This window comes from Festucalex cinctus, chromosome 12 (assembly GCF_051991245.1).
Source record: "Festucalex cinctus isolate MCC-2025b chromosome 12, RoL_Fcin_1.0, whole genome shotgun sequence".
In the NCBI taxonomy this organism is placed as follows: Eukaryota; Metazoa; Chordata; class Actinopteri; order Syngnathiformes; family Syngnathidae; genus Festucalex; species Festucalex cinctus.
In genome coordinates, this window is record NC_135422.1 from 15364080 (window position 1) to 15383495 (window position 19416).

At 39.4% G+C, this 19416-nt stretch overlaps 2 protein-coding genes across 2 annotated transcripts; both read right to left on the reverse strand.

Moving 5' to 3' along the window:
* Window positions 1-141: 141 nt before the first annotated feature.
* kif3cb (kinesin family member 3Cb) lies at window positions 142-7674 on the reverse strand. The gene is made up of 10 exons (XM_077537821.1): window positions 7019-7674; window positions 5283-6007; window positions 4783-4872; window positions 4616-4717; window positions 4430-4552; window positions 2461-2579; window positions 2254-2370; window positions 1267-1381; window positions 870-1048; window positions 142-614 (listed from the first exon to the last, which is right to left on the reverse strand). The coding sequence occupies exons 1-10, from the start codon at window positions 7491-7493 to the stop codon at window positions 470-472; spliced, it is 2190 nt and encodes a 729-aa protein (XP_077393947.1). The 5' UTR covers window positions 7494-7674; the 3' UTR covers window positions 142-469.
* Window positions 7675-8919: 1245 nt separating this feature from the next.
* Window positions 8920-19188, reverse strand: hadhab (hydroxyacyl-CoA dehydrogenase trifunctional multienzyme complex subunit alpha b). The gene is made up of 20 exons (XM_077537819.1): window positions 19022-19188; window positions 17623-17664; window positions 17334-17404; window positions 16810-16943; window positions 16438-16576; window positions 16220-16339; window positions 15417-15519; window positions 15231-15353; window positions 15044-15162; window positions 14914-14970; window positions 12891-13000; window positions 12685-12819; window positions 11732-11903; window positions 11255-11341; window positions 11025-11165; window positions 10854-10922; window positions 10456-10651; window positions 9645-9759; window positions 9413-9558; window positions 8920-9335 (listed from the first exon to the last, which is right to left on the reverse strand). The coding sequence occupies exons 1-20, from the start codon at window positions 19086-19088 to the stop codon at window positions 9190-9192; spliced, it is 2292 nt and encodes a 763-aa protein (XP_077393945.1). The 5' UTR covers window positions 19089-19188; the 3' UTR covers window positions 8920-9189.
* Window positions 19189-19416: the final 228 nt, after the last annotated feature.

Below are 19416 nucleotides of genomic sequence, written 5' to 3' on the forward strand. Positions count from 1 at the left end.
TATTATTTGTTTAATTAATGCTATTGCCAGAATTTAAAAATAATGGTTTATTAAATTCCTATGTAATCTACTGATATTTATTTACTATCATTCTTTCTATCATTTTATTTTTATTTTTTTTGTAGTTGAAGGCATGTTCAATTTTTTTCCACAGATCTTTATTTTCACATTGAAGTACAGTACAATCAATTCACTTGTCACAATGTTGCCAATGTAAAAAAATAAGGCAGCTAAATAGCCAGTGCAAGCCTTTCTCATATAAACCACATTTTCCTCACAGTTACAGTAGCAAGCAACACATGTCACCACCACCAATATTTAAAAAAAAATGCAAATGAAATACAAAACCACGCAAGCTTTGGCTGTGCTTTTTGCTGACATCCGCTTTTAAGCAGCAAGTACGATAGGTCCTCATGCTTACTGGTGCGGTTGTTGTCACACGCTAAGTAAATACAGGGCCAGATCCCACTCAGGGGCCGGTCCGAAGTGAGGCCTCGGTTGCGAGATAGGCGGCTGAAGAGGGTCTGGGTCTGTGACATGGACTCTGAGAGAATGACGTCAAGGCGGTGGATGACACGGATGCTGAAACACACGCCGCTTGTGGTGCCTGATACCTGCAACGCTCAGAGAAATTATTTTCTGGAATTATGTGGGGATAGTGTTGTGCTCACATTTGATTTACAAACAACAGTCATTTTAATATTTGTGTTTATATTCGGGAATGTATTAATTTTGGGGGGATTTATTCATGATTTCGGGCATTTCTTAGCAATTTCTGTTTCTGCGATAATGACGATGATTATCACATTTACAGTTATTGTTTTTCATTCTTAATACAACACTGAAACCATTCAGCACTGTGGTCTCACCATGATCGGGATTTCCTGACCCGCTCCGATGACAGGGTCCTCTCCCGGCGGGCGACATCCGACGGGGCGTCCGGCATCAAGGTGGTGGAAAAGACCCTCTCCAGTCGAGACCCGTGAAGGTTGATGGTGAACATGGTGGGCGGAGACACGTCCAGCTCCAGTAGCATGATGTTCTCAGCCTGGTAACGCACACACAACGCAAGCATACATGCACACCAGAAGGAACGGCATAATGTTGAATTGAAGCAAAGGGTGTGACAAAAAGTTGAATTGTTTTTCTCATTCAAATACGCATTACATTTTTTGAATGAATGGAATTTCCCTTCTTCAGATGTGTTTTGAGGTGTTGTATGATATTATATTTCAGATTTGATCTTTGCAAGCTGCAAATGCTGACCTGATATCTTGATGGGGCCCCGGTTGCCGTGGCGACAGCGGCTTGGGCATATTGGCTGGTTGGGCGCTTGCATCCCACGGCGGACAGAGGTCTTCTCTTCACACGAGTGGCCGTGCTAGCATCCACATACAGGAAAGGAATGACACTCAGAAGTAAAGTAAGTAGATGATGTACAGTAAAGCAAAGTATGTACGAATGTAAAGTAAGAAAGGAAGTAAAGTATGTAAGTAAGTAAAGAATGTAAGAGTAAGAAAGGTAAGTAAAGTAAGTAAAATAAGTAGAGTGAAGTAAGTATGTAAGTAAATTAAGTCAAGCAAAGTAGAAGTGAGTAAAGTATGTGCGTAAAGTATAATAAATAAGCAAAGTCTGTAAGTAAATTAAGTCAAGCAAAGTATATAATTGAGTAAAGCATGTGAGTAAAGTAAAAATAAATAAGTAAAGTACAATAGATTAAATTAAGTATGTAGAGTAGCGAAGCAAGTAAAGGATGTAAGAGTAAGTGAATATACAAAGAAAAGTAATAAAGTAAGTAAAATAATAAGTATAGTGAAGTAAAGTATGAAAGTAAATTAAGTCAAGCAAAGTATAAGTGAGTAAAGTGTTTGCATAAAGTATAATAAATAAGTAAAGTGTAAGTAAATCAAATTAAGTCAAACAAAGTATATAATTGAGTACAGTATGTGAGTAAAGTAAGTAAAGTCACGTAAAGTAGATTGAACAAAAGTAAAGTAAAGTATGTAAGTAAAGTAAAGCCAATTATTGTAAATAAGCAGATAACATTCTAAAGTAAGAGTACAAATAATACAGGCAAATCAAAGTAAAGCAAACTACAGTTTAATTACTATTATTATTATTATTATTAATATTTTTAATGTCTCTTGCTTTTGGGAAACCTTCGTCTCAATTATGGAGTTATAGTCGCATCCGCATCAAGTAGAGGTTTTTTTTTTTTTTTTTTTTTTTTTTTTTTATATAGCACCCTCTTACCTTTCCGACGGGATGGCCGACATCAGCCTCCACTGATCTTCCTCACTGTCAAAGTGAAGTCTGCTGATTATCTTCTTCTTTTCGGCGGGAGGGATGAAATTCTCCATCAGGAGGGATCTGCCAATACATTAGGTACAGACAAGGTCATGCCCCTTTCGGGATATTCCATCATACCTAAAGTGATGTGCGATAAATAGCCGTCCTCACTTGTACTTGAGCTCTCGGGTGAGTGCGTCCTGCGTCTGCTCCAGCTCCTGTCTGGTTGCCACGTGCTCGTCCATCACGTCGCGCGTCTCGGCCCATACCAGCTGCAGTTTAGTGTACAGCTAGAGACAAAAGAGTTGCATTGACATGAGGCAGGAAATCAATCAGTGGAATCTGGATGGCAAAAGTAAAGAATTTAATAAAAAAGTAAAATAATTTAATTTCGTGGAAATTAAAATTCAAGAGAAAATGTATGTTAAGTTTTGAAAAAAAGCCTAATTTTTTAGTAGGGGGTGGGGATTACATTTTTTGATTATAAAAAATTGTGTTTATATTTTTGTTAAAAAGGTCAGGTTGAACTGTGTTTATCAGGGTGTGGCGCCCTCTGTTGGTCAGTTTATTGGCACGGTTCAATTATAGTTAGGCAGGTTTTTTTTTTTTTTTTTTTTTTTTTAAAGACCCAACCTAATCGACAGACAGGCGAAGTTGGTCGCTACATGTTCAAGCTTTGCTACAAATTCTCATTCCTCAATGTGTGCGTGCATTAGCGGGTAGGTGCCTCGATGTAACATATTAGTAATTCTATGTCATATATATTCATTTAAGTTAATGGTATTTGTACTGTTCTTGGGACTTTGTGTATCATTAAGTAGCCCAGCTATATGAACAATAGGGGTGTTAAAAAAAATCGATTCGGCGATATATCGCGATACTACATCGCGCGATTCTCGAATCGATTCAATAATAGGCAAAATCGTTTTTTTTTTTTTTTTTAGGATTCACACCTTGAGCATGGAAGAATGTTATATGAACGGAACATTAAGCCTTAATATTTTATTTTAATGCTGTTCAAACATGAAACAGATTACAACCTCTATAAGACTGAAATTTCAGATCAATAAATAATACATTTTCATATAAATCTTACACTCTACAAGCTTACTGATTAGTATTTTCTAAATTTGAATGAAAAAAAAATCGCAACAATCGACTTATAAATTCGTATCGGGATTAATCGGTATCGAATCGAATCGTGACCTGTGAATCGTGATACGAATCGAATCGTCAGGTACTAGGCAATTCACACCCCTAATGAACAAGCTATGTTTTTGACAGGTGTCGGTGTAAGATGTGATCGGGCTGCCTGCCAGATTGTATCGGGGTCGCCTGCAGATGACGTCACACTAAAGGATTGTCCGGAACTTGTCCGCTTACAATTGTTCAAAATAACAATATTTATGGACTAAAATTGTAAAAACGTAAATAAACCTAAAAACACAAAAGCATGATATTTTAAGAGTGGAAAAAAAATAGATCGAAGCGCCTTCGCGCTTGCCGGTGACGTCAGTACTCAGGACAGCAGCGTTAGCATGTTAGCAATATGATGGAAACTTCGAATTAATGTTTGTAATTGTGTTGTGAATGTTAAAACCAAAGTTTAAAAAAAACAAAAAACAAAAAAACAAAAACAAGTTAGCTTCAGTTTGGTTTCCTTTTTTTTTTTTAGCTCTTCACAAATCAATCATAATAATAAAAAAAAAAAAATGATAATAGGAACACATTAACAATCTAAACTGACTATATTTGTCACATCTGAGACTATTTTGTGTATTTATCATTTAGGTAGTCTATTATTTATTTCATATGTTTTGCGTTTATATTCTTTGGTTTATTTACGTTTTTACAATTTCAGTCTGTACATTTTGTTATTTAAATTACATCTTTAATATTTTCTTTCCAATGTTTGACGTCAACTGGATAATTTCCAGCCAATCCTGTAGCAGGACGTGTTCGTTAGGCGACCCCGATACGATCTGGCAGCACGATCACAACTGACACAGACACCGGACATCTTTGCAGCGGTTATCAACCTCATAATTCATTTCTACCGGCAAATATTTTTCAATTCTCAAGAGAAGCGTCCACCTGACTACGTCGAAATGCTGATCATTCGTGCGCATTCTTTTCTGACCTTCCTCAGCTTCTTGGTCTTCATGTCCACTTCCTGCTGCAGCGAGGAGAACGTCTCCCTCATCTCCAGCGTCTCCTCGTCCTGCAGCATCATCCGCTGCTGCATTTCCCGCTCCCTCCGGATCTACGGCAAAGCGCTCGCTCTGTCACTCGCAAAGAAGACGTTGCAAATGACAACTTTTCCTACCTGCTCGGCGATCTCCTGCCGCTTCTGTTCCAGCAACTTCTGCTGCTCGTTGGTGTGATCCATGATGGTCTTGCCTCCCTCTAATAATTTGCTCTCCATGGCCTGGCCACAAACACAAACATCACATGCATCACGCTTGGATTTTGTCCAGCCCAACGTCAGCCTACCTTGTACTTCTCAATGATCTTCTCCACGGCTTCCTGGTCCCACTGGCCATCATCGGTTTTCCCGCCGGAGTGGCGCCACTTCACCGGGGACTGGAGATGTAACCATATCCAAACATCATAATACGATATTAGCACGATATGGAGGTTACAATCAGGGTTATTATAGTTTTTGAATTTTCATTTTGGTTAATTTTTATTTTGCTTTGAGCAAATTTAGTTCCTCCACATATTGACTCGGTTCACGAGCATATTACGTTCCGCCTTCATCTGACCATTAGTGTGGATTTTTAAACATAAAAGGGTCAAAACATGCCCTGTGAAGATTAAACTGCACTTAAAAAAAACCATCTAGCCACCAGAGGGTGCTCGAACTGCACAAATGGAAATCAACCTGATTTTTTTTTAAACAGATGTGTTGCTTTTAATATCATGACATGACGACAACGATATATTGTGGCAGTTTTAATACCACGATACTGCTGTTATCGTTGCATCCCTACCGGGCACCCGCCGCCATCTTCTCCCTCGTCTTCCTTCCAAAGCTGCGTGAAGTCCCTGCTGAGTCTCTTGCTGTCCCGCCGCCTCTGCCGCCGCTCCTCCAGGAGGCCCTTGAGTCTGGCGATCTCCCGCTGAAAGTCCCTGAGGAGGGCGGCCTCGGGGTCCTCGTTGACGCGAGGCTTGTTCTTGATGTTCTTGGCCCGGCCGGCGTACCTCAGCGTGGCCAGGGATTCGTGACGATCGCGCTCCGAGGGCCCCACCGTGGCAATCATGACCGTCTTGGCGTTGCCGCCCAGCGAGTCCCGCAGGAGCCGGGTAAGTTTGGAGTCCCTGTATGGCACGTGGCCCCCCTTGCCGTCCGCCAGCGCCGAGATGACGTTCCCCAAGGCGGAAAGCGACAGGTTGATCTTGGCCGCCTCGCGCAGGCGGCCGCCGCGGGCGCCGGTACGGCTCTGGCGCTCGCTCCCGGCCAGGTCCACCATGTTGAGGCGCCCCACGCGGACCGGGTCCTCGGACTCGGCGCCGCATTCCACCGTCACAGCGAAGATGGCGTGCGAGCGCGAGCTGCGCCGGTTGGCCTCGGTGGAGCCCACCGAGCGGGATCGGTCGCCAAGCGTCAGCAGGTGGTGCATCTCGGCCGGGTCCTTGGTGACCACCCAGGACAGGTCCTTGACGTAGACGCCCTCCTCGGGGCTTTCCTTCAGCTCCAGCTTTCTGCCGCTTTCCACTAAAAAAAAAAAAAAAAAAAAAAAAATTGTGAGTTATGTTTATGTCTCTAAACTGTGAGTCCTTAAAGGTTTATACTGTAATTAATTGCTGTAAGATTGATGCTAGTTTCATTAGCTTCTTTATGGTGTTTTGTGTGTGTTAGCAAGACAAAGTTAATGAAGTTTGGTTAAATACACAATATGCAAATCTCTTTTGAGTTTGACAGAAAAATCTGACATTTCCATATAGGAAAAAAGCTTGACATTTTTCAGAATTCAAGTTTTTTTTAAGTGTATTTTAAATTTGAAATTTTTAATATGAGAAAAATAATTGTATTTTAGGGCGAAAGGAAAAGTAGCATTTTTTTTTAAGAATATAAGAGTATATAGGATTTTTACAAATATTTTTGAAAAAGGTCCGATACTGTTTATGAGGAAAAATAATTTGCATAATTTTGGGGCTAATGGAAGATATTTTGGAGAAAATTGTGCTATATAAATGAAAAAAATCTGATATTTTTAAGATTATGAAATGTTAGTTTAGAGAAAAAAATATAATCTATAAATCAAAGATTTTTAAGAAAAAAAATATATTGTAGGCTACATTTTATGACAAAAGAGTTCATGTTTGAGAAAAAGTTATTAATTTATGAAAATTCATTTTAAAAGCAAGGTGCATATTTGAAAGCAAAATGTAGACAAAGTCAGATATTAGAGAATTAAAAATATATATCTATTTGCAAAAGTAAAAATAGTTTTGAAAAAAAAAAGTTTTATATTTTCAAAAACGTTTAATATCTCTAGAAGATTATAAATTTATGGAAACATTATTTTATACATATAGTCCCTATTTTAGAGCGAATAATCTAATCTAAAAGAAAATATATATTTGTGTTTATCTTCGAGGAGGGGAAATGCGTTTTTAATTGTTATTTCTTTAAATCACCATATAGTGATTAGGGAGTCGGAAATTAGTGCGCAACTTCAAACGCAGTCGTTCCACTTCGTTCCCATTTATCCTTGATCCTTACACAGCAGGTCCCGGATCTCCTCCTGGTAGATCTCCAAGTATGAGGACCGGACCAGGTACTTGTGTCCCCGGGTGCGGGAGATGTGTGCGAAGATGTGATGGAAGGCGTTGGGGATGACGCCCCGCTTCTCTGGATCGGCCGGCACCCCCCTCATGGTCCACGTCTTCCCCGTCCCGGTCTGTCCGTAGGCAAAAACCGTCCCGTTGAAGCCCAGCAGAACAGAGTCCACCAGGGGCCTGACGGCGTCGTCGTACACTTCGCACTGGGTGGACCCCCACCCGAACACCGAATTGAAGGTGAACTCCTTCGCGGGCTCGCCGGGTGGCGCGCTCGGGTTCCGGACGGAGATGCGGCCCAACTCGGTGTCTACTTCCAGGACGGAGGTCCCCTTCTCGGCCGTCGCCTCCTTGTTGCTGGGCGGCCGGCAGCGGACCACCACCCGGATCGACTCGCACGTCTTCCCCTTGTTGGACATGGTGCGGGAGACGTGGAGGACCGCGCCTTCTCTTCGGTTTTCTTCACGGTGAACGCGCGCAGTTGTGGGGGCGACGCAGGGTCCGCATCCCGGCTTGGCGGAGGACAACACGCCGGTGTCGACAGCAGCAGCTCCAGCACACGCCCTGATGAAGATGATGACGACAATGGCAGGCGATGGAAACACACGTGACTCGCCCACGGCCAATTACGTCACAGCAACACGCGTCGGCCACTTTATTAGGTACACTAATAAGACGAAGCCAAACAGCACAGTACTGCAGGTACATTTTTTGCATCAATTTACCAGTTTCCATCCTAAAATTGGTTACTGAACATGTATTTATTAAAAAAGAAAAAGAAAAAAGATCGTTCGTCAAAAAATAATTTGATATTAGTAATAAAAATATCCTAGCATAAACTCTTAAATCAGGACATTGTAAATAAATTAAAAACGTTTTAATTAAATGAACAATTCTACATTATATACACAAAGTACTAAAATAAACTACCAATTAAATTGCTTAATATTTTTAAATTAAACCATTTTTCATAATTAAGGAAAACTTACATTTGATAAATTGTTTAATCAGAATTGCAAATAGAAATAAAAAAAAAACAGGCTATATTTATTAAAACTAGGAAATTCAAAAATAATTTTGTGAATTTGATTTGTTTTTTTTTTGCCCCCTCACCTTTTTCACTTCCCAAGGATGAAGGCCAGTTTGAGTTTCTCCCAGTTGCAGATTAACAAATTATATATACATACATATATATATATATATATATTAGTGCTGTCAAACGATTACAATTTTTAATCTGATTAATCACTTTTTAATTTTGATTAATCACGATTAATCAGCTAAATACTTGCGTATTCGCGTAATATAAAATAAATACAAAATACCGTAATATTTTGACAACACATTTTATGATATGAATGTCATTTGCAAACATTGATTAAATGCATGTACGCAATTGCTCAAAATGTAACAGCATCATATAAATTGGGTGCAATTCAGTAATTATTAATTAAACACAAATTACTTTTATTTTATCTAAAGTCCCGTCGGGGTGTTTTTTAAAGCGAAATTTACCACAGAGCAAATCAACTGGAGTCACCCCGCTCATTTTGGAACAACAGGCGTAGGAAATGCCGTGCATTGGCCTAATCACGGACCTGCACAGCCCTCAATGTAACCATCCGCGGTTACGTTCAAGGCTCAAGTACATTTAAAAAAAAAAATAAAAAAAATAGTGCGATTAATTTGCCTTAATACGTGATTAATGCGACAATTTTCTGTGATTAATCTATTAACGCTTTAACTTTGACAGCCCTAATATATATATATATATATATGCTGTTTTGCTACATCATATGAGGCTACACATGTTAATGCACATACAAAACACAAACAAGCATCGGATTCAATAACAAAATTTTTATTTAAGGCCCTAAATTTACATTATTCACCCATAACGTACAAAAACAAACACTACCATACTGGTACATTCCAGAATGAATTAGTATATTCTTTCAGAATATTTTAATGCACGTACAACATCATACCATCACCAACTGTGTGTGTGTTGATCTGGTAAAAATCAAAAGCATCCAATTATTGTCGTGAGGCACCTTGTTGATGTGGTCGACTGCAGTTGTGTTAAATTCTTACACGTTAAATGTGACGAGCGGTTCACTTGTGAAACTTCTTCCCGGGGTCGCTGGCGTGATCTAGGAGGAGACGGCACGGCGTGAAGTGATCCCCGTAGACGGCCTCGTACCGCCGCATCTTCTCCACCAGCTTGTCGGCACCAAAGGTGTCCACGAAACGGAACGGGCCTTGACATACGGACCGAGAACGCTTATTAATTGAAGAATATTGGAAAAGATAAGGATCTTAAAAGCCAAAGTCTGACCTCCAAGGCAGGGGGGGAATCCCAGGCCGAAAACAGCTCCGATGTCTCCCTCCAGAGGACTGCTCAAGATACCTTCTTGTAAGCACAGCACCGCCTCATTGACAAAGCGAGAAACCAGTCGGTATTGGATGTCATAGTCGGACGAGCTGAAGAAAGGTTCGAAATGAAGGGGAAATCTCTTTTCAGAATTGCATCACAGCTCGGTAAGGTCAATTGCCGAATGTCAACTCACACAGTAGGATTGGGAGCAATTTTGTATTTCTCCAGGATTCCCGCAATATCTGGATTGACTTCTCTGGATTTCAGGCCCGGCTGGTACACGTAGCAGCCCTTTCCTGACTTGCGACCTAAAGAAAGCAACACAAAACTAATTCTGTAAAATAGCTAATTTAAAACTCAAAGTTCTATATTTGAGAAAATATAGTTGCATATTTTAAGGGAAAAAATAACTCTTGAAAAATTTAAATTGTGTATTTTTTTTTTTCTTAAAGAAAATTTCTTGAATATTTTCTAGAAAAAAACGTTAATAAATGTGTTTATTTAACAAAAACTCATAATACAAATGTAAAAATGGTTATTTTTGGTAAGTCATATTTGAGAGCTATAAAAAATGTAAATTTGAGTACATAAATACTGTAATCCTATGAGGAAAAGAATAATCCTACAAGAATAGTCAGATTTTTCGTGTTAGGAAAAAAAACAAAACAAAAAAAAAGTAATATGGGGAAAAAATATTGAGAAAAAAAATGTGAGAATAGAGTCATATATATTTGAAGGGAAACAAATGTAAATGTCACAATCCAACAAGAACAAAGTTACATTTGAGAAAAAAATACTTAGTCATAATCTAATGAAATTTAATTGTAATTGCACCGGAATAAAGTTGTATATTTTTGAGGGGATTTTATTTATTTATTTTTTCTCAACAAGTGTTGCATTTTCAAATGAGAATTTTAACATGCACTAAAAGTTGTCCATTTTCAAGAAAAAGACACTTGAAATCCCGCGAAACTAAAGTATTTCTTCCGCCGTGGCTCACTCACCCTTAAATCCCGAGTCCACCAGCGTCTTCAGGACCTCCACGTCGCCGCCGCCGAAGCGTGATCCGAAGGCCTTGCCGAGGTCCTCGGCCACGTGGGCGGCCACGTCGATGCCCACCTCGTCGATGAGTGTGGCGGCGCCCACGGGGAAGCCGAAACTCGTGGTGAGCGCGTCCAGCTTCTTGGGGTCCGCCCCTTCCTGCATGGAGTGCAAATTAAAACAAAAAAATCAACTTATTATTATTATCATTATTATCATTAATAATAATAATAATAATAATAATAGAAGGGTGAAAAAAATAAAGTTATATTTGGAAGAGGGTTTCGCGAACAAGAGTTTAAACAAAAAGTCATGAAGATTAAATGTTTCAATGTGCCTTTGAGCAAGGCGCTGTACAAACCTGAAATACTCTCACAGCTTCAGCCAACATGGGCGCTAAACAACGAGTGGTGTAGAATCCTGGTCCATCCTGCACACACACACAGTCGCTTCGATGTGCATTCATGTTTTTTTTTTTTTTTTTTTTTTAAATTATTAAAAAGAAGGAAAAAAAAAAATGTCAATGCCTCACCCTAACCACGATGATGACTTTGCCCTGCTTCAGCCCCACAGCCACCGCCGACGCCGTGGTGTCCTTGGAGGTCTTCTCGGTGGTGATGATCTCCAGGAGCTGCATCTTGTCCACTGGGGAGAAGTAGTGCATGCCGATGACCTGAGGGGTGAGGATGAGAAAGATGAGGTCACGTTTCTCTTCAAAAAAAAAAAAGAAAAAAAGAAAAAGAGTAAAGAAGTGTTCCAAACCTTGTCTGGCCTCTTGCTGGCAGCGGCGATGTCCTTAATGGGCAGAGCTGATGTGTTAGTGGCAAAGATGCAGTGAGGAGGAACCACCTGTTAGTTGAAATACAGCAATTCATTTGCAACCCAAAACAGCAGCACTTACCAAGCCATGTAAAACAGATGCCTCAGCTTTTCCACCTCACGGAAGAAGAAGGGTGTAACTTATTTAACTTAAACCCATGGATGCTCTTGTTTACTCATGAACAAATAATGGTCGAGCCCATTTGAACTCTGTTGCTAACCAAAACAGCAGCACCAACTAGGCGACATAAGCCGCACAAAGTAAACAACCAAAAAAACTTTCTTTGGCATCTTGCGGTTTAAAAGCCTTTCCAATGAATGGTTATAGCACTACCCGATTGCTAGAACATTTACTGAAAAAGGAAAAAAAAACAAAAAACAAAGCTTGTTGTGACAAACGCGTTTGCGAGTCGCACTCACCGCTTCCACCTCCTTGAGGACGGCGTGTTTGATCTTGAGGTCTTCAAACACGGCCTCGATCACCATGTCGGCCTTCTCAAAGCCACTGTAGTCCAGCGTGCCCGACAGGTTGGACAAAATGGAGTCCCTCTCGAAAGACGTGATGCTCCTCTTCTTGGTCTTGTCGTTCAGCCTGAAAATTAAAAACGGATCCAACATCGACAAACTAAAAAAATAAAATCTGGGTGGTATGGCCTGATAATAAAATAAAATTTACCTCCACTAATAAATAAATAAATAAAGTTTTTCCCACCCCGCCCACTTGAAAATATTTTTTAATGAAATTATGGTAAGCTACCACATTTACACCCTTCACAAAATCAAATTTTTTTCCACAGTGAATTGAATAAAAGCTTCCATAAGATGCTGCCAAATCAGTAATTGGTATCAAGGAAGTAAGTTGACATGATACTCAGCTCAACAGAGAAGTTTTGTAAAAAAAATTGTTTGCGGAATTTAGAGTCTTTTCTACATGTGCACTTACAGTGCATTTTTTCAATCAATTCCTAACTGAAAGTCATTTATTTTTATGGTTAATATTACAGATTAATTTGAAATGATAAACTGTTTTGGCATCATATTTTCAGGGATATATTGAGGCTTTAAAAGGGATACTTGACTCATTGAGCCATTTTCAGCAGTATTATTGGCCGTTATCTACTTCCTCAGCACAGGTGATGTCATCAGTCGACAGCAAGTAGAAAAATTACTTTTTTAAAAAAAGGTATTAATTCCACATGAAAAATAACAAAATATTAACTTTTCACTGCTGAAAATTGTTCAATGAGTCAAGTATCCCTTTAAACTATGAATATAGATACAACTAATGATTTATGCAATTACAAACATCCAAACAATCTTTGGAACTCCCTTCCATCTTGACAAAAAAAAAAAAAAAAACTAATTAAACGCACCCTTTGTACACCTGCTGCTCGCCGCGGGCCAGTCCGACCTCGGTGGTGTCCTTCAAGATGGTGTGCATGCCTTTGTCCACCGTCACCTGGGCGATGCCGGCACCCATCAGGCCAGCACCCAAAATTGCCAGAGTCCTGAGAGCAGGGAAACCCGTCTGGTTATCCCACCAATAGAAGGCTACGACGATGGCTGCCAATTGACGTACTTGACTTCCTTTGCAGGGCTCCCGAAGCGGTTTTTCTTGCAGGCCACCTGACCGTGATAGAGTCCAATGAGGGCTGCCGATTCAGTGGTTTTGGCCAATTGTCCAAAGTTCTGCGGAGAGACAGACAGAAGCGGTTATGATTACAAATATATTGTTACCTCCGCCAATGACATCAGACTTGATGTCAATTAGGGATGCACGATACTATCGGTGGCCGATAATTATACACTAAACAAATAATAAAGCAATCCGCTGATAATAAAAGACATGCCCCATTGGTCCATCTGTTGTGGTTGTGTGGCTCAAGTTGTGGCCAACTCCTCGACCTCTCCCCTCTCCTACGGTTAGTGTCACATATTTGTGATGTCATAATGCGCGTGGCTTTGTGTTCACAGAAGATGCATCATGGCAACATGGCATTTGCCAGTGTGGGCTTTCTTTACTGCGTCTCCCCAAAATGTTACCTTTGCAGTTTGCTAAATTAAAAAAAAAAAAAGACTTTTGCTTGGGCTAACTCAAAATGCGTTACTGGTCATATTTGAAGCAGAGATATCAATAAAATTCAGCTTCATGGTGCTTTACACAATGTTTCAATCTATTTGTACATGGTAGACTTGTAGTAGGACTCCAAAGTATTCAAGTTAATTTTGTATATAATTATCGGCTTACTTATTGGTTATCGATAGGGGTGTGAATTGCCTAGTACCTGACGATTCGATTCGTATCACGATTCACAGGTCACGATTCGATTCGATACCGATTAATCCCGATACGAATGGTCACGATTCGATACCGATTAATCCCGATACGAATTTATAAGTCGATTGTTGCGATTTTTTTCCATTCAAATTTAGAAAATACTATCAGTAAATTTGTACATGTACACTGTAAGATTTGTATGAATATATTTATCTAAAACTTGAGGCTTATAACCGTGAGCCACTGTACACAAACAGTTTGCAATCTGTTTCACATTTGAACAGCATTAAAATAAAAATATTAAGGCTTAATGTGCCGTTCATATAACATTCTTCCATGCTCAAGGTGTGAATCCTAAAAAAAAAAAAAAAAAAAAAAAAAATCATTTCGAAAAAAAAAAATCGATTCTGCCGATTATTGAATCGATTCGAGAATCGCGCGATGTAGTATCGCGATATATCGCCGAATCGATTTTTTTTAACACCCCTAGTTATCGACATTGACACTTTCTAAATTATTGGTTTATCAGTATTGGTTGAAAATAGTAATATAATAATATTGTGCATCCCTACTTTCAATGTTGTTTACATTATTGTTTGGGAGCAGGATTTGGCAAAACCACTCCATGAATAATTGGTTAGCTGATAATTTCAAAATATTAATTACCATTACATTTTTAAAAATGTATTACTCATGAATAATTTTACAGAAATTAATTATTCCTCCATTTATAAAAATACAGTGTTTTTCAGACTTTTTCCCTGATTTTTTAATTTTTTTAATTTGTCAACTGTGGGCATGTGAAGCCCTTTGAGACTTTTGTGTGATAAAGGGCTATACAAGTAAATAAACTTGACAAAAGTCTCAAGTTTTTCCCATCGTTTGTCTGGTCCTGTGACCTGTAGTCAAGTGTGACTTGTATAAATTGGAGCTCAGACTGTCACCCAAAATCCTTGTTACCTAATCATACAGACAGCAGCGAAAACATTTTTCTTTTTAGTTTAACATGACTTTCCTTAGCTAGAATCCTGCGTTTTGTGGACAAATGTAGAATCCTGGTCAATTATTGCGCCTTTTAGTGCTGTAACTACTAAAACCTTGTGGCAGAAGCTGCATGCTAAGTTAGTGATACGTCAGACAACTGTTGCCATGACTACCACTACTTCTACTTTCTTTTCGCGATTGTCAAATACCTCTGATGCATCTGCAAGTTTGGCATCCACACAACCGGGCAAGACAATTGTAATGAAGACCGCAATTTAAATTTGAATTGCTGCGCCTTGGCGGAGGTCTAATGCAGTCATTCTGAAAATGCTAATTGCACCTGGGACTCTGCCAGGTATCCAGCAACGGAACCTTGCTCCACACCAGTCTTCACACACTGGAAGTAGCAAAACAAAGGAGTTAAATTGACGGTAATGTAAATTATAATAATGACAACGACGACAACTTACGTCAATGATCTTGAGGGGCGCAGGATAAAGCCCCTTGCTCTGCTTCATGACTTTCCCGTGGACCGTCTTATAAATCTGGTTACGCACCATCTCAAAGCTCATCACGTAGTCTTGGATCTCTGCGGAGGAGACGGGCGAAATCCTTCGGAGTCGCGCCATGTGACATACAGAAGGGTTGCAAACCTACTCTGCATGGTGCCCTTCTCCTTGCGCAGAGGAATCTTCTTGCCCACGAGGCCTCTCGCACAACCCACGGCGACCTCCTCCAGGTAGTCGATGGTCCTCTCTTCGGGGCTCTTCAAGCCTGGGCCTGTTCAGGCGGCATATTAGGCAACTTATAACAAAGACGACATGTGTTTATGTATTTATTTACCAAGGGTGTCTACAAGCTGGTCGACGAGTCCCATTTTCTTGGCTTTATCCGCTCGGATGTTTCGTCCCGTCAGCATCATGTCAAAGGCGCTGGGCAGACCCAGCTGTAAGCAGTAAAAGCAAACAACTCATGTTAATATTAATTGTTTCTTTGTATTCATCCAAAAAAATTTAAAAAAAAATCTGTGGAAACTAACGAAAGCCATTGGCTGAGTCCTTAACGTACTTATAAAAGGCAAGGCAAGGCAAGGCAAGTTTATTTGTATAGCACATTTCATACACAAGGCAACTCAATGTGCTTTACACGAGGAAAGACAACACATAAGCATCAAGAAACAGTAGTTAACATTCAGAGGAAGAAAAATAAATGAAAATAGGTTACAAACTAACAATCTTAAAACATTATTCAACAAACTTTAAAAAATTTAACATAAGGAAGTTTAAAATGATAATGATAAAAATAAAAATAATAATAAAAATAAAAATAATAATTAAAAAAACACTGAATTAAAGCCGTTTAAAAGTCCCTAATCAAAGGTATAAGAAAAAAGCAAAGTTTTTAACCTGGATTTAAAAGCATTTACACTCGGGGCTGACTTCATTTCTGTTGGTAGCCTATTCCATCTGTGTGCAGCATAATAGCTAAATGCAGCTTCACCATGTTTGCTTCGAACTCTGGGTTCCACTAGTTGGCCCAAGTCTGTAGATCTCAGAGCCCTGCTGGGTTTGTACTCAATCAGCATTTCTTGGATATATTCAGGACCCAAACCATTTAGTGATTTATAGACGAGTAGCAGCACCCACCATTTTGGGGAGTCTCTGCGTGCCACCGGCTCCCGGCAAAAGACCCAGCATGACTTCTGGTGTACCAAGCACCGTTTTCTTGCTTTTTGTCGCGATTCTATACTGGCATGCAATGGCAAACTAGATCGACAAGAAGAGAACATTGAGGGGTCATCAGTTAATACAATTAAAAAAAAAAAATGGAATAAATGAATGTGACAGCGAGATGCTTGGCTGACCTCCAGGCCTCCTCCCAAGCATGAGCCATTGATGGCGGCCACGATGGGCTTTGGAGACTTTTCAATCCTCTCAAACATTTTCTGGCCTTCCTGCGAGAGAGCCGTGACCTCCTCGGCGTTGCTGCAGGCCTGGATCATACTGTGGACGAAAAAGTAAATAAGTAATATATTAAAAAATATAATATAATAATAAAAATATATATAAAAAATAAATAAATAAATAAATAGTAAAATAAATAAATAAATAAACAATATAATAATAAATAAGTACAAAAATAATATAATAATAATGAAAATAAATAAATAAAACAGCTTCCCAGCACAGATGCTGGTGGCCTTTTGAGGTTCCACTGTGACCAGGACCTCTCTTACTTGATATCCGCTCCCGCGATGAAGCATCCCGGCTTGGAGGAGATGAGGACGGCGCTCTGAACGGCATTGTCGGCCCACACCTCGTTCATTACTTCCGTCAGCTCTTTTTGCATCTGGACTGACAGCGTGTTCACCTGGATGGAAGGAGGATTATTGGCTTTTTTTTTTTTCTTTTCTTTTTTTAAATTCAACAAACAAATAAAAACTCAAAAAACTCTGTAGCCCCTAAAGGGACAAGAGGAGAGTTTTTGGTGCACACAAGAGAAAAAAATATAATACAAAAAAAACAAGCCAAAATGTCATTATATTTGTCTTATGTTGTAATGTGCTAATGTGTGCAAACCAAAAAAATCTTTGCCAATCTTTTTTGGGGGAATGCAATTATCTGTCACTTTATCACTTGTTAGCACAGACAGGAAAAGCTTTCTGGTGCTTACGAGTTGTCATTTTTCTCCCTTGTCTCCAAGTGTTAAAAGACAACAACAGCAAAAAAAAAAAAAAAAAAAAAACCTGTTGTGCTTTACCTTGGAATTGGGGTCATTGATTCGAACCACGGCGACATCATCCTTGACTTCATAGCTGACATGTGTTCGGGCTTAAAACAGATGGAGAGAATGCACAGTAAGGAAACTTTCACTTTTTTTTTTTTTTTTGCGCAGTAGTTAGGGGCCAAGCCCTGCCAGGAATAGCTAAAATTTGCCACGAATTGATTATGATGATTGATGATGTAATTATGAGACTGGGGTGTTTTAGGATCATAGCTTGGACTCAGAGCATATTTAGTGTAATAAGAAGACAACTCTAAAGTGATACCTTGCATTGGGGCAGCCACTGAGAAAGTTCTAAAGGTAGTTCCTGTGGAGCAAAAATAAATGAATAAAAAAAAGTAATGTATTCACTATGACAGGTCAGAGAAGTGATATGAAAAGCATGCTCAAAGTCTATGACAGTAATTCCCAACCTTTGTAAACATTTGTTTGAGATAGCTATATATATATATATATATATACACATATATATATATATATACACACATATATATATATACACATATATATATATACACATATATATATATACACATATACATATATATACATACATATATATATATATACACATATATATACATATATACATATATATATATATATATATCCATCCATCCATCCATTTTCTTGACCGCTTATTCCTCACAAGGGTCGCGGGGGCTGCTGGCGCCTATCTCAGCTGGCTCTGGGCAGTAGGCGGGGGACACCCTGGACTGGTTGCCAGCCAATCGCAGGGCACACAGAGACGAACAACCATCCACACTCACAAGCACACCTAGAGACAATTCGGAGCGCCCAATTAACCTGCCGTGCATGTCTTTGGAATGTGGGAGGAGACCGGAGTACCCGGAGAAGACCCACGCGGGCACGGGGAGAACATGCAAACTCCACCCAGGAAGGTTCGAGCCTGGACTCGAACCGGAGACCTCAGAACTGGGAAGCGGACGTGCTAACCACTCGACTACCGTGCCGCCCATATATATATATATATATATATATATATATATATATATATATATATATATAATGTGGGTGAAGGGTCACTATATTACGGGGGTTGAAGTGGGAGCGTCTTGAGGTCACACTATATATATATATATATATATATATATATATATATATATATATATATATATATATATATATATATATATATATATATATATATAGTGTGACCTCAAGACGCTCCCACTTCAACCCCCGTAATATAGTGACCCTTCACCCACATTCAAGACCCGTCTAATCGCAGCCACAACAATGGCGATTTCAAAATACAAAAAATACAAAATTAGACAAAAGCAGAGAGCAAATTCAAACCTTCTTTTTAAAACGTCATTTGCAGTAAAAAATGCCTGTTTTGAACAGCTTCTTTTATTGCCACTGTTATATAATAGTCGTTGATCATGAGCATGAAGCCCAAATTCACGTATAGACTGTCACGAGTCACAATTTTTTTTTTTTTTTTTTTTACGAATTGTGAATGTTAAACGAGGGTAAAATCCGGCTGTTAAATAAAGGGCTCGCAACGTTATGTTCACACATTAGCACGCCTTTCGTACAACTAGTTGGCGCTTTACTGTCAAACTGATTAACAGCCAACCTTTACAGACACGAACTTGTAAATAATATGTGTATATTAAAACATGTTCTCGTTGTTTTACCTGGTGCGGCAGCGTATCTCCTTAACGTAAATTTGGAGAGAACGCCGAGGGATCGAACACAAGCCATGTTGCGGGAACGGCGGGCGGAGGTCAGTCAGCGGCGGAGGAGAGTTAGCTAGCTAGCAAAGTTAGCCCGTGTTTTCTTCTTCGTTGTCTTATATGCGTTGCATAGGCGGCTGGTAACAAGGTTTCAAGTACATTAGCGCCACCTACCCTCACTGGACTGTGATCAGTTGAAAAGAAATGAGTACTGCTTTTCGAGTACTGTTATGTGGTGTACTGTATCCATCCATCCATCCATCCATCCATCCATCCATCCATCCATCCATCCATCCATCCATCCATCCTTCTAGTCATGTGTTTTAAAAAATAAATAGATCCATCGAAATAATTAA

Bases quoted from the DNA above. Each gene is read 5' to 3' on its own strand.
- kif3cb (XM_077537821.1), bottom strand. From the start codon at position 7,493: ATGTCCAACAAGGGGAAGACGTGCGAGTCGATCCGGGTGGTGGTCCGC. The intron at 6,008-7,018 runs GTAAGGATCAAG...TTTTTTTTTTAG, and splicing joins GGAGATCCGGGACCTGCTGT to TGGAAAGCGGCAGAAAGCTG. The intron at 2,580-4,429 runs GTCAGAAAAGAA...TTTTGTCTCTAG, and splicing joins AGACCAAGAAGCTGAGGAAG to CTGTACACTAAACTGCAGCT.
- hadhab (XM_077537819.1), bottom strand. From the start codon at position 19,088: ATGGCTTGTGTTCGATCCCTCGGCGTTCTCTCCAAATTTACGTTAAGG. The intron at 16,577-16,809 runs GTAAGAGAGGTC...TTTCGTCCACAG, and splicing joins ATCGCGGGAGCGGATATCAA to TATGATCCAGGCCTGCAGCA. The intron at 9,760-10,455 runs GTGAGTGAGCCA...TGCTTTCTTTAG, and splicing joins GGTGGACTCGGGATTTAAGG to GTCGCAAGTCAGGAAAGGGC.